Here is a 15,028-nt window from a genome sequence, read left to right as displayed (position 1 = left end):
ATGTATTTCCTTGCTGTGTTTGGACTGATGATTTGCAGAGGGTGTAGCATATCAGGTGTATTTGTTACATCCTCCTGAGACCTGAACTTGTGTTTGGTACAGCCTACATCTTAATTTCTCCTCGCTATTTGGGATCAGTAGGACCCAATAAGTATAAAAAACAAAACATTGTCAACGATAATTAAGTCCTAATGTCTTCAAATGAGGCAACAGTAAAGTCCCAATGTCTTCAGTTGAGTACTTCTTAATTAACAGAATCTTAGCTTGTTACTGTTGCTAAAATTAGTCACATTTGTTGCCATATCAATCTACAAACATTATTAATCATAAATAAACAAGTTTCAACCATAAAATCTGATCAGGTTTTGGACCTTGTGCACTTTTGTGTCAGGATCGGCTGCAGACTTATGGAGCTACATAAGGGTCAAAAGTTTTGTACTTGAAAAAATAAAATTTGAAACTGAAAATTCATGTGTTGATCTTGAATTTTGAAAAATACAACAATGTATTCAAAATAAAAAATAAGTGTATGAAACGTTTTTTTCAGGTTAAATATAATTTTGGTAATTCTTTTGAATGAATAATTTATTTTCACTTCCATTATTTTTGACATTTGAGGTCTTATTTTTTTTAGTTGCATGTTTAATCTTTTCAGATTCAGATCTTATTTTTTACAGTTTCAAATCTTATTTTTTCACTTTCAGATCTTTTTTTCACTTTCAAATCTGTTTTTTGAGTTGACCCTGATGTGGCGTGGGGGGCGTGGCATCAACTGAGTGGGGTGTGGAATCATGAGTTACAGTGCCTTCAGGGAACGTAGGAACTAAAAAAATTCTGACTCAACACTTATATATTCATGTGATTGGTGATTTGAATACATTGTTGTATTTTTCAAAATTCAAGATCAACACATGAATTTTCAGTTTCAAATTTTATTTTTTCAAGTACAAAACTTTTGACCCTAATGTAGCTCTATACAGACTGACTTGGCAGAAATGGCTGCCATCTTGTTTTTACATGGATTAGTGTATTGTGGTCTTACTGCCACTAGAGGGCACAAAAAGTGTCCACAGACGAGGACAACAGGTCTACGTTAAGGAGAATGAAGTATGAAGTGCAGGAAACCAAAAATGTGATGTCCTCATATGAGGACACAGGGTCTCAGGAGGATATGCATTTATATTACAGAGACATTTATGGAGTTTCTATAAAGGACACATGATTTGTATATGTGCTTGTATTCTTTAATATTTTCTTTATGTGCCTTTATGCACTTTATATGAGCCTATGTATCCTTCATCAATTTCACAATCACAGGTATTTAATATGGCGATTGTCTATTATTTATCAGAGATTTATACAGCATAAAAATCCCTTTAATGGGAGCTTTTTGGTGTGCTGATCTATTTGTTTTCTACTCTGCCAAATATGCACACAACCTCCATAAAACCACAATGCAACATTTACCCACTTTGCTTTCTGCACAAATCAAACAAACATGATATGGTGTGTTATTCAGTGAGCTTTAGAGGTGCTGGTAGGCAGAGCCAGGTTAGCTGTTGTCCCCCCATTTCCAGTCTTTGTGCTAAGCTAAGTAAACTAGAGTATCAATCTTCTCATTTAACACTTGGTAATAAGCAGATAAGTGTATTTTCCCAAACTGTTGGTGAAAACAACTGTGAAACTTTTCAAGCCTCCTTAAATTCTCCTACGCTCCCTCCATTTCTTTCACTCCCCTGTAGATTCTATTGTGTGTCCACTTTGCATGCTGCTTTGGTTTGTGCAGCGCTGCCGAACTTGTGTGCACTGGCCGTGGAGTGGCTAAAATCTAATCCAGATCTGGGAAAAAGAGGGAAATTATTCCCAGACATTGTCTGTGATATAACATTTTAAAAACAACCATGTGATCTGTGCATTTGTTGCCAGAAACCATTAAAAATGCAGATAAAAGGCAAGTGTAGACCCAACTTTCTGCTCTCCTTGTTTGGGAATAAAAACCTTTTGAATCTTAGAAGACATTTTTCTTCAAGCACCCTAAAAGGGGCAAATATGCTGCTCCAATTAATTGAGAGTGGGTGGAGAGAGGTGGCCAAAGACAATAAATCAGAAAAACAAAAATAGAGAAGAATAACAAGGCATCAGGACACGTAAGGTCATACTGTAAGAGAGGGAAGATGAAGGATCGCCCCGCCCTTCAGCTCACTGTGGGCAGAAAATGAAACAATGAGCTGAGAGAGAGCTCATGTGCTCCACCACTGAAATAGACGGTGGTTACGGATTTGACTCCACACTTTCCAAATATATTGTGGGAAAAGGGTGGATGTGTGTGTAGCTGGGAATAATCATGTAGTCTAACTGATTTGGGGTGTTACTACCGTGGCTCTCCTCTCCTCTATAAGCTGGACAGTGTTGTAAAATAAGCAGAACACACTGGTCAGCAATGATGTCAAGGGACAGGCCTCATTTATTATTAATGTAGAGCAACTTAAGTATATTTCTTTGCTTTTGGATATTACTCTACACTCACAGGATGTTTTAACTCCACCATCCAAGACATCTTTACACTGATATTCCCAGTATCCCAAAGCTGGGATTTGTCAGTGAGCAGGAGCGTATTGATTGGGTACCACTGTTTATCGATTGAAAAATATGGCCCCGGTCTTAAGCAACATCTCCCGCAGGTTGTACTGCTGGACTATTTTGAGTGATGATGATAATGTGCTCCAGGAGGAATCCCAATGGGACGGCAGAACCATTAAAACACTCCACAGTCTGCTTGCTAAGTGAGTGTCTGCAGGCATAGCCGAACCAAGATGGAAAGGAAGAGAAGGGAGGGTGGAAGAGTCATAACATGAGTTTTAGACATTGAGGATTGTTGTAGTAAATAAACACGTCCATCTCTAAGGACGTTCTATTCCAAGAAGCCTCATCCACTGGAGGGGGGGACTCTGGCCTGACCCCGAAACACAAAGACATTTCCTGTCTGATCTGTGAGGAGAAAAGTCCCCGGAGCAGCGAGCCTGGGTGCAAAACACCAACTACTGACTATATAAGGAGCTTATGTACTTTGTCACTACAATACAGATCAGCCATACAGCTTAGCGTGTAAACAAATGTGAGTCGCACCGTGATGGGGAGCACTTTTGGAAGAGCAGCAAAGAGAAATGCAAAGTCATCAGACATGCATACACTTGTGAGCTTCCTGGGGCCTTTCTCGTGAATGAGTGGGAACCTCCGGAAACTCATCCACTCATTCACATGCTGCTACAGCCTTTTTAAATAGATTAGCAGGGGCTTTGTCTCGCCCCGCTCTTTCTCACCGTCTCTTTTCTCTCCTCTAAAACTGAGCTCTTTAGGTGGAGTATCAGTCTATGTCAGAGAGGGAGAGAGAAGGAGGCGGTGAGGAAGGGGATGGGGTTGCCATGGCGATGCCAACTTAACGAACTGTGCCTCTCTTCGTGATTGTGGGTTTAATTGGATATCGTTGAGGAGGAACAAAAACGCGGTTGAGTGGGGTGACATGAATGCGATGTCTCCCTATGGCTGAGTTAATGTCACACTCCTTCTGTTGTTGTGTAGTTATGAATGATTAATGGTGATTATATAAGAGCTGTAGTACATGAAGTGCATGGTGAGTGTAGTGGTGTAGTCCTCTGAGGAAGGTGGCATAAATAAATAACCGACAGTATACTCATGCTATCCAGGCTGCTTTGTAATCACGACATGTTTAATCTATACTTCCTAATCTACACTAATTCATTACGCTTAAGAGATAATGGGTCGTTACACTAACTGCACTTTTGTTCTCTGCTCTCTACGCAACCTTATGTAAGTTACTTTGGCTGAGAGTGTGTTTTTGCAGAGCCAGCTTTTCTTTAACATTTGATGGGCTCCTCTTGCAGTCAATATGATGTGTCTCAAAAAACAGGGATTGTTAAATAATTTAACACGCTCATCTCTTGCAGGGAGACACACGCATCTATAAACACACAATATGTGCTGAGTCATTCTTCCACAGACTGTCAAACGGACTGGGATTCAGAATCAGGCTCATTAATATGTATTTCTTCACTGCAAAACGTGGAAGGTTTTGACATAAAATCGTTTGATAGAGAAAAGAAAAAGTTTTGCAGTAGAAGCAGAGGGTTGATGTGATGCGCATTTACATATGTATGCAAGAGTAAGAAACAAAAAAAGATGTACTAATGCTGCAAAAGAACAGATTGTTAATGAGAACGCCAAATAAACAAGAACATTCCCGAGAGACACATAAACTTTACTATGAAATAAAAATATTAATGATCATGCACAAGCAGGTGAGCTGTGTTACCGTCTTGTGTTCGCTGGTTTAGGAGTACTGGGGCATTTTGTCTATCTGAGGTTCCAGTACTTGTATCAGGCTCATATATAATAAACTCTTTGATTCATAAATAGAGTATAAAAATATCACAAATGCAAAACAAGGCCAAAGTAATTTCACTAAAGCTGACCTTGCATCATTGTGCCTCTTAAATGCAGGGGTGTAGCGCCAAATTCTGGGCCCTATGCATTAGCAGTCTCTGTGGACCCCTCGCCCCTCCTCTCTTGATTCATGTCTCTCTTGCACACCTTCTTAAAATTTGTTTCACAAAATCAGTTGCTTTCTTTCCTTTTCTTTCCTATCTGTCTTTACTTTTTTGGACCCCTTGGACAGTATTCACAAAGTGTCCTAGTGCTAAAAGTTGCTCCTAAATTCTCTTAGAATTTCCCCTTAAAGTTAAGGCTAGGTCCTTGTAAAGATAAAAGGTATTCACAGAGCATCTTAGCCCTTAAAAGAGCTCCTAAAATGAAAACGGTTAGGAGTAGAGAGGAGGACTTTAAGAGGCTTAAGAGTTGCCTAAGCAGAGGGGAAAATGGTGGAAACACAAAGAGGTCGGAGAAATATTCTCCAAACAATGGATGACAGTGAATAAATGCTACAGATAAGATTGTGCAGGGAGAATATTTGTGGTTGATGTTATCTGGAATACTCACACATTTCCCACATAACGCTAAATGCCAGACACAAAATTATCACAATACTAGGATGTTTGGAAAACTAGAAAACTGCAACAATGCAGCAGTGATGATTTGAGTCTGTCTCGACCTTTTATCAGCAGTGATCACACAAAAAATGGCAACACTTTCAGTCTCATATTGTGATGTAGTTCATTTCATTTCCACTGGGTGTCCACACCATGCAGGCTCACGAAAGGGTGTGCCTGTGACAACCAATCACATCTGTTAAAAGAATGCGTCATACCTAGCAACAAGGTCAACCACACCTCCTCACTAAGGTGAAAGCCTCTGTCACTTCCTCATTCAGGGTTACTCTGAGAACTTTCCTAAATCACTCCAAAGCTAGGACTTCTTAATAAATTTAAGTAGCCTAAGTTAGGAGCTCTCTGAGAGGTTGATTTCTTTTTTTGGAGAAAGACATAACAGTTAGTGATGGGATTTCTCCTTCACTTGTGAGAGCCGGTTCTTTGGTTCTCATTCACTTTGATGAGCTGGTTCAAAGATGCGGTTCATTCGTTCGATTTTTTTTTTAGTTGTTTTTTTTTTTTTTTTTGCTGTGTGTGTGTGTGTGGGGGGGGGGGTTCAACAATGGATCACATAGCTGATTTATTGCATCACGTGATCTGGATATTGTAACGTGGACCCAGAATAGACTCCGCAGATAAAAAGTTTGGTGTAGCCATAGCAACGCCCTTTATAAACAACACGACTCTCAATACAAGCAAGTGCTAGCAGATAGTGGGTTAGCGGTTAGAAACGAACGGTTAGCTACGGTTCGTTTCTAACCGAGGGGGGTCATCAACATGACGTGAATTAGGAACTGGCTCATTCACTCTAAAGAGCCGGTTCACTCGTTCACTTCAAAGAGCCGGTTCAAAGACTCGGCTCGTTCGCGAACGTCACATCGCTAATAACAGTGTATGTTGGTGCTCCAGCAGCATAAGCCGTCACCCATTCAGTTGTAGCTGTTAGACAATCCTAGTGCAGGGGAGGACTAAACCATTTTGCACCTTTAAGGGGAGAGAGGACCCTCAGAGAGCTTCCACAATTTTCTATACAAATTTCAGTTTTTCATTCGATTTATTCGGCCAGTTTTGATTTAGTTGTGGCAGAGTCAGCGTACAATGCATCATACTGTTAAAACCACACCCACCAGATGGGACAAGCTATCAGCGCCACAATATGCAACCAAGGCCTGAACAAAATGCCTGTAGCTGGCTAAAAATGGTAGATTTCAGCATGTCAGTGGATTATTTTAGCACCTTATGTCTGCTAGAGAAGAAAAGTTAACCTGACAAACTCAGTGTTGTTGGTCTATCTCAGTTTTTATCTTGCTCAATTTAGAGAAATGATCCCACTTAATGATTAGAGGTTAAATATTTACAACTATTAAACTGAATTGTGGGATAAAAATCATCAATCAGGGTGCCCACTAGCTCACTTGGAAGAGAAGGGCATCACTGCGTCCTAGCCGTAGCAGCTGCAGGTTCAATTTCACCCCACGGCCCTTTGCTGCATGTCATCCCTGCTCTTTCTTCCCCTGTCACACTAAATCTGTCCTATCAAAACAGGCAAAAAAGCCTCCAAAATGATCTAGAATCATCATGCAACCTAACCTAACAAAGATTAAAACCAGGCCGCAAAGCTTAATTAGCTCCTACCTCTACAGTCTGTCTGGTCACATTAGCATTATGCTTGCTGAACATGAGACATTAGACACAGTGAGTGTCTGGATCCCACAGTTTTCCCATATCTTCCTGCTGATACCTCACATCTTATTACTTAAAAGCTCTGTTTCTCGATTAAACTTAATCCTGTTAGTAGTTCAACCCATTCCATAGCAGCTTTCAGGCATTTTTCTATTGTTTGTTGGCAGATGTAAATGACAAGGAGGTACCTTCCCACATTACAAAGTCAATGGAGAGTGATGAATTGTCTCCACTCTGGTGGGGACGGGACTTAAATGCACTATGTCTCTATTGGGGCCCTGGGTAATCTGTCCAACAACACAACACTCAATATATTTAAATGTATTTTTGGGAGTTTAATGAATTTGGAGTCTTTCCCTCCGAGCCATCTGTTATTTTCACACTTCTATAACACAAAGATATGATTCATCTGAGCACAGCATGCAAATTAGTTTTCTCAGTAGGGAACATCTTATTAAGCAATGATGACATTGTTAATACCTGCCCATTTCTACTCTCTCTCATTTAGCACATTGATTTTATTTATAGTCTAATTTAAACAATAACCCAAAATAATAGAAATAATTTAACTGAATGTAATTCAGGGGCACTTCTGTATATCAGCTGGTTCTCTAAGAATCACTTTCCTCTATAGTTTGAGCTGTGTAATGTCCTGCCTCACTGCAGCTCATGTGATGATCCAGAAAGTTGCTTTCATTTTTTATATGGTGGAGCTTTACTTCTTCCTCATTTCCCCCTCTTCCTTCTCCTGCTCACACACACAGAACTACAACCTATCCTCCAGGACATCTGAGGGTCTCTCCTGCCTCTGCTGTTCATTCTTCTTCTTGTGAAATTATTATTTGGTTGCTTTCAACAAAGACCCCAACTATAGTTTTTCTTATAGAAATCATTAATATTCGACACACAAATAAACCTTTTGGTAGCCCACAAAAATAATGACAATATCAATTGCTTTTTCAGTCCACTTGGTACCATTTATTCATTCATTCTTTCATGGACAGGTCGCCAAACTGTCACAGGGCTGACACATAGAGACAGACAACCATTCACACTCACATTCACACCTACGGACAATTTAGAGTCACCAATTAACCTGCATGTCTTTGGACTGTGAGAGGAAGCCGGAGTACCCACAGAAAACCCACGCTGACACGGGGAGAACATACAAACTCCACAAAGAAGGGCTCCCCCACCCTGGGTTCAAACCAGGAACCCTCTTGCTGTGAGGCGACAATGCCAACAACTGCACCACCGTGACACCTGTATACACAATTTACTGCAACAAAAATGAGTCAAGTGAAATGAACAGGCTTTTTCTTATTAGATTAAACAGATGTTGACAAAGTGTTCCTTTGGCAACTTAATTTTGTAGTTAAAACAATGGCAATAAATCACAATATATGTTATTAAAACACTTGGCCTATCGCAACAGGTTTAAAATCACAATCATATTGTATCATGACTTAAGTATCGTGATAATATTGTATCTTGGGGCCTCTGGTGACTCCCATCCTTAGTACAGTATTTGTATCAAGATGTTTAAATGTAAATATGACAAGTCCATCTACAGTCAGAGCTCCTTATGGAGAGATTATTTCACTCATGAGAGCAATACGTCATGTACATCTTTCTATTTCGGTTGATAAACCTCACATTGTTACCTCTCTTCTGCCTTTATACAAACTTGAAAAATTCTAATGTTGCAGGAACTCTTGTCCCTGAATGAAAAGTGGAAGGTTGCAGATTTAGATGAGTTGTCATTTGTGTGTAAGTGCTGCCCTCTATTGGCTACTGTGTCAGCTTGCAGACTTTCTCTGTAAACATAACTACATCATTTAATTGAAAAGATCTTATATTACAAAGTATGATCATAACTTCATAGGAATGATGCATACTTTAGGATTGAAAATGCGTCTTTGGAAATGTTTAACCTCACATAATGTACAGTTTGAGGGCTGTTTTTGAACTCATTTTTTTATTTCAGCTGCAGCATTCTAAGTTTAAGTTTAAGTTTATTTACTTTATTAATCCCCATGAGGGGAAATTCAATGTTTTCACCCTTGTCAATTACACACAGGTCCGAAAGACACACACATGCACAAACAGGACCTATACATGCACAAAGTGGAGAGATGTCAGAGTGAGGGGGCTGCCCTTGGTGAGGCGCCCCGAGCGGTTGGGGGGTTCGGTGCCTTGCTCAAGGGCACCTCGGCAGTGCCCAAGAGGTGAACTGGCACCTCTCCAGCCACCAGTCCATGCTCCATATTTTGGTCCGGATGGGGACTCGAACAGGCGACCCTCCGGTTCTCAACCCAAGTCCCTATGGACTGAGCTACTGCTGCCCAAGCAATACAGTTTTACATAGCTCACACAGTACATAGCACTTCTCATTGTACAAAATTTTCAACTGCTGTGACATCTGTCCAGGTTTAAGATGAGTAAGATGAGAAGAAATAAGAGAAAAAATAAGAGAAAAGCAAGAGAAGAGAAAAAAATAGACTAGAGTGAACTTAGAATATAAAAGTGGGATGGGAATAGAAGGGAGATATGGATTTCAGAACTCCCTTACTGCATTAACAAACTCATTACAGGACTCCACCTCTTTATGAATTTTGATCTTTGCAACCTCAATGCATATGTGATTTGTTCCATCTCAAACAGTTCCAGAAGTTATACATTGGAGGTTCAGGATTCAACCATCTAATTGTGATACATTTAATCGCAGCCCCTGAGAGGATTTGTAATAGATACATTTTTGCCCTCCTCTCAAACCCTTCAGGGATTGCTCTGAAGAGAATCATCCTCAGATCTTTGGGGATATTTTGATGGAACACTGCTCTCAGGTCATCTAACACGTCCTTCCAGAAAATTCACCAGAAAATATGAATGTGGTTTCCAGTTTGTGGGCCACATTTTCTCCAACACTTGTCTGAAGTGGACGCAGCCTACTTAGCTGTTACAAGGGGGGTCTGGAAATACCTTATTACTTTCCATTTAAACTCTCACCAGATATTGGAATTAGTACCTCACTACAAATTTCCCTCCAGGTGTCATGTGTTATGTCTGAGCTCATTTCCATCTCCAGTGTCTCCTTTATTTGTAAGCTATAGTTTGGGGTATTTGAGAGGAGCACTGAGTATACTTTAGTGATTACTTTTCGAGCTTCATTCCCAGTTTGAATTCCTGTAAGTAACTGTTCTATTGAAGTTGTTTTTTTCAGTTTATCCCATTCCTTGTGCTTTGTGAGAAAATGTCTAAGTTGTAAATATCCTCCTGAGATCATTTGTCCTCATATGAGCACATCACATTTTGGGTTTCCTGCACCTTAAACTTCTTTCTGTCTTTCTACTCACGTTTTATTGAGAATATGCAATATATGTATTCACTTAATTGGATCTAAGTGGGTTTGTGGGGAAAGTATACTGTAACCCACCAGGTGGTGCTGATAGACAGTGATGAATAAAAGGCTGCTGCAAGTTAAACTTCCAGAGGCTATTGCATAATGATTCAGGCAACAAATTGCTGTCTGATTAATCACAATAGTTTAATTTGTAGTACTCATTTTGTCCTCTCTTTGTTGCACCTCATTTTTAGTAACATAGGCCTGTATATTATAGTTTCATTGCCAAGTCAAGTCAATTTCATTTATATAGCCCAATATTACAGATCACTAATTTGCCTCAAGGGGCTTTAAGCAACTTAATGAGGCAGTGCAACCAATATTGTTCAGGCAAAGGTAACATCCTGGCCTATATTCGTATGTTTCTTTTGCCAAATTAAAAACAATGTACATCTGAAATTCAAGAACAGGCTATATAGTGTAATTTTGACACAAGAAAAAAGGCTATATTGGTGTTATACATCTAGTTAAAAGTATATTATAAGTTAAGTTAAAATACCAGCTCACATAGTGCATGTGCAGGCCTCGCTGCTCACTTTGAGCAACCATTACTAGCCTCGTTGTGGTCGTTTCCTCAAATGATTCCTGCCAAATGCCCCCCTTACATCACACTCTCCTCCTTCATGTGTGGAATGCTGTAAATGTGAGAGAGGGGTGGGGAGTTTCAATTTGCCTTCGAGACTGTTAATCAAGACCCTCTTTCCCATTTACAAAGTGGGATTGGCTGACGGATTTCCCCTTTTCTCCGTGCGATAGGCCCACAGAGATGGTCATAACGGAGGAGGGCAGGGCCGCCATCTCTCCACCCACATTATCACCATCTTTTATTTCTGCCCAAGAGACTCTGCTGTCAAGATAGTTCACGTCCTTGCGCTACCTCATCAACCATTGTATAATTTGCGGGTAGTGTGTGAGTATTTAAAAAAAAACAGATGAGTTGAATTTAAATAGGTTGGCCAACAGGAAGAAATGGTATGTGTATTAATTTAAAAACCGATGTAAATATTTATTTTTGATGCGACACAGTTTAGCACGCATGCGCACAACAGGGATGACCGTTAAATTCGCGAGACACCCCGAAAACGAGTATGTGGTATTTTATTTAAGTTTCTGTATTAAAGTACGTTAAGTAACGCTTCGAAATTTATCTCTAACGCTAATTAAACGCAAACATACATGCTTTAGTTAAAAAAAAATCACCAAATGTGAAGTATTCTCCCTGAATGCTAGCTAAAAACACGACGTCCCGTGTTCCTGTCTGACGTCACACGCAAGGGAAAGTGGTCAAGGAGGCAGTATCTTGCCTCGGCTTTGTAGTCTTTGTTGGATGTGTGCTGTGGATGACAACCGTCCAGCCCGTCGCAACAACAGCAGCAGCGGCGGCAGCAGTGTATTTATCATCGCAGCAGCAGCCGAGGGGGGAGTGAAGTGAACCGGAGGACGGAGAGAGAAAGGATTTTACGGACACCGACCCAAGCATGGCTACCCAAACGACAGCATCATGCACTGGATCCACTCTGCTGCAGCCAATCAGCGAAATTATCAATCTCCCTCTCGACCAGGTATGTGTTTTGGATGGAGAAAATAGAAACACACGAACCAGTGATTGATTTTAAAGCAGCACATCCATCGTTGTTAGCTAGCATAACTGCATTTAACGGTAGCAGAGGCTGGTGATGCGCAGGTTAGCTTAGCCTTCATACATTGCGGATTTACTGGGGTGCACTAAATCACTGTTGGTGTTTCCACTATCACCATCACAGCTAGCCCCCCTGTCAGGATACACCACTGCTAATTCCCTTTGTCTCGTCCCATCGATGCCCACAGCTGAATCCAGTGGCTCTCAAACAGGGGTCCAAAGATCCTCGGAGAGCCTTTGATGTGCTTTGCATCGGATCACTACTATAATCTGGATAAAGTAGTCAAATTTCACTTCACATTCACTTCAAGTTAGCCCCAGAATAGTGTGTGTGTAGGCCGCAATGATCACTCTGCTGGATTGTAAGATATTTCTCATTGCCAAGAAGATCAAATGTTTTTTTTAAAGATAGAAAGGAGCTGGCAACATGTAGTTGGTGATGAAATCAAATATTGGACTTGGCATGATACTGATATGGCTTTTCAGGGGTCATTCAGTTCACAGCCACCTGAAGCCTGCAGTTTATGTTATTATGGGGCTAAATCCATATTTCAGAAGTCCATAATTGCAGGAATTAAAGCTCATGTTGGTTTACATTTGCAAACCAGCTCAAAAGAGAGCACAACATGTGGTTTATGTGAGAGAGTGCACCACACCTTCTCTGTCAGTCTTGAAATGCACATCTGTAGCTGAGATTAACCTGGAATTAAGGGATTATCTGAAGTAGTGATAGCTTACTTTAAGTGTAAGTCATTGCAATGTGTGTGCCAGTATTTGCATTGCAAATGCGTTTTACACTCACATTCCCAGGCACCACACCTACACCATAGCACATGCATGTATGCAAAGTGTATTTCCATAGCCATGATTTCAATGCTTACCAGAGCTTGTGGTGGCTCAGGTCGTGTCAGCACAGATCATGGTTTGTTAGCAGGCTTCTGTGGAAAAATGCCAATTTGAAGTGCCACTGTGGCTTGTCTGAGGAAAGTTAGAAATATCCCGTGTCAACTACGGTGGTTTCCTCTGGTTACACTGTGGTTTTCATTGTTTTATTATGGCGAGGTCTTAAATTTCTGCCTTGATACCTATAATGTGTCAGCCCCTTAGTGACAAATATAGTTTATTGTTAGAACACCACTTGATGTTGTCTTGTACTGAAAGTACATTGTGATCTTGAATGAAACTTAATTTCTGTTTTCCAGTTGAGTGTGAACACCAGGGAATCCACTGTAATGATCAGTATGAGTAACCATCTCTTGCACAAAGTAGCAATAGACTCTTTTTTTCTCCTTACGTTGGCGTCGTTTTGCCGTGCATCTTAGCCCCGTGTCATCAACGGCAGAATCACTTGTTCTTATCTTTACTCTTTCCTTATCAGCATGAGGTCACGTACAGATGAGCCTATTTCCTTCTCCTGCCTCCTCATGACTCACTCTTCTCTTCCCACTCGACTTAAGAGTGCTCAGTGGGATGTTTTGAAGTCATAGCTGTGATAGTAAAAGTTTGCATGTTTGAAATCATGGAAAGGTGTTGGTGGCTCACAAGTCTGAAATGTAATGTTCAAAATCATGATGTCACGTGTTCTTATGTGAACTTCTTTATCAGCCGACAATGCAGGCTACACAGTGACTAACATCTCCACTCGTCTTGTTGTGGATAAAAGGACAAACCTATCCGGTCATCTTTTGTTGTCCGTCCTACCTGCGTGTGCTGACGGGAATGTTTGATTATGTCCCTCCACCCAGAGGTGGTGAGGACTCACTATTTAATGTGATCTGCTACGTGTCACAAACACATTATCTGAACGTAGAAGGGAGTTCAGTTGCATTCATTACTGTGCCTTTAATAAGTGGAAGAGCGAGTATACATCAGTGGAACCCCGCTGTGTCCTCTGCTTTATAAATACTTACAACAAATAATCATTATAATCATCATAATGACTATAATAATGTAGTATGTAATTGGTTGTAAGAGACCCTTATTAAAAGTGCTCTCAGAAAAGACATACAGTCAAACTTGTGCTTTATTTTTCTTGATCATGGAACTTCAATCATCAGCAATAGTTTTTACACTTTCTACAGCTTGTTTTATGTCTAGAGCAGTGTTTGATATCAACCATTTTTTAATATATGTAAATTATCAATGGTCCAATACAAATTAAACTCTTGGTAGCCTCCTAGGATAAATAATCAGTTGATTTTTCAGTCCACTAGATGCATTTTGTTGCTGCAAAAAAAATGGCTGAAGTGAGATAAACAGACTGAAAACTTTATCCCATCACATTAAAAATTGTTGATGCTGACAAAGTTTTCCTATGGGGACACAATTTACAGTTGAAAAAAAGATAATAAATGGCAATATATCACAAGAAATGTTATCGCAATACTCAACATATCGCAATATTGCAGTAATATTGTACCGTAACCTAAGTATATTATCTTGATAATATCGTATCGTGGATCCTCTGGTGATTCCCACCCCTACCCGCTAGCCAGGGCTCTTAAATAATGGTGTCCCAGTGATAACTGATAATGTGTTTGGGGTGAACAGAGATCTTCTCAGGGACACCTCAGGGACGAATTGGATTTTTGCATGCATCACTTAGCAACCAACAAACTGAGTCAAGCGACAACAACGGAGCACATCTTCTTGCTGTTATCACTGGGGGGAGAGCTAATTAGCTGTTAGCAGCCAGTGGGCAGCAGAGATCTGCGGTGGGTTTGGCTAATGGAGTTAACAGCTAATGGAGCTAAACACAGCAGGACTGAGTTTCTGTCCAAAGAAGCATGAAATGGCTAACATCCTTTAATTGCCCTTTGTGTAGGCCATTTTTCTTGCATAAGTTTACATGTGGGCCATTACAAATGTACCTTGGCCACCAAATTACGGGTCCTTCAAGTGCTTAAAACTATTAGCATGTATCCCTGTAGAAACAGTTGTCCTGCCCTTTACCTTAGTGCGGTGACACTGTAGTCAGAGGAAGTCAAGTCATTGCCATGCAGGAGGGTTATGAGAGGTCATCCACTGTGTCATGGATTTATGTGGTGAAATATTGACTCTTGAGCTACTCCATTGGCTATGCTTAGTTGTTTGTCTGTATTTGACTAAATCCTGGCTGAGGATTGGGAATCCTGGGAATGGCATTGTACAAATGGGACATGCTGCTTTGTTGGACAGGTGTCACCCTTGTGACCATGTGGTTTGTTAGCCTCCTGCCAACTGGGTGCCCTGTTGTGCCAG

The 15,028-nt window shown here is 40.5% G+C and overlaps 1 protein-coding gene across 1 annotated transcript in view; it reads left to right on the top strand.

Annotated features, from left to right (window-relative positions):
- Positions 1–11,040: 11,040 nt before the first annotated feature.
- mboat2a (membrane bound O-acyltransferase domain containing 2a) overlaps positions 11,041–15,028 on the top strand; it is a 67,160-nt gene continuing 63,172 nt past the window's right edge. Inside the window, exon 1 of the mRNA XM_050061681.1 lies at positions 11,041–11,711. Within this exon, the coding sequence (XP_049917638.1) occupies positions 11,628–11,711 (84 nt within the window). The 5' untranslated portion in view covers positions 11,041–11,627. The remainder of the gene's footprint in view (positions 11,712–15,028) is intronic.

The sequence above is a fragment of the Epinephelus moara genome, chromosome 14, assembly GCF_006386435.1.
Source record: "Epinephelus moara isolate mb chromosome 14, YSFRI_EMoa_1.0, whole genome shotgun sequence".
Taxonomy (NCBI): Eukaryota; Metazoa; Chordata; class Actinopteri; order Perciformes; family Serranidae; genus Epinephelus; species Epinephelus moara.
The sequence above is the reverse complement of the archived record's forward strand: the minus strand, read 5'-3'. Positions and strand labels throughout refer to the sequence as shown.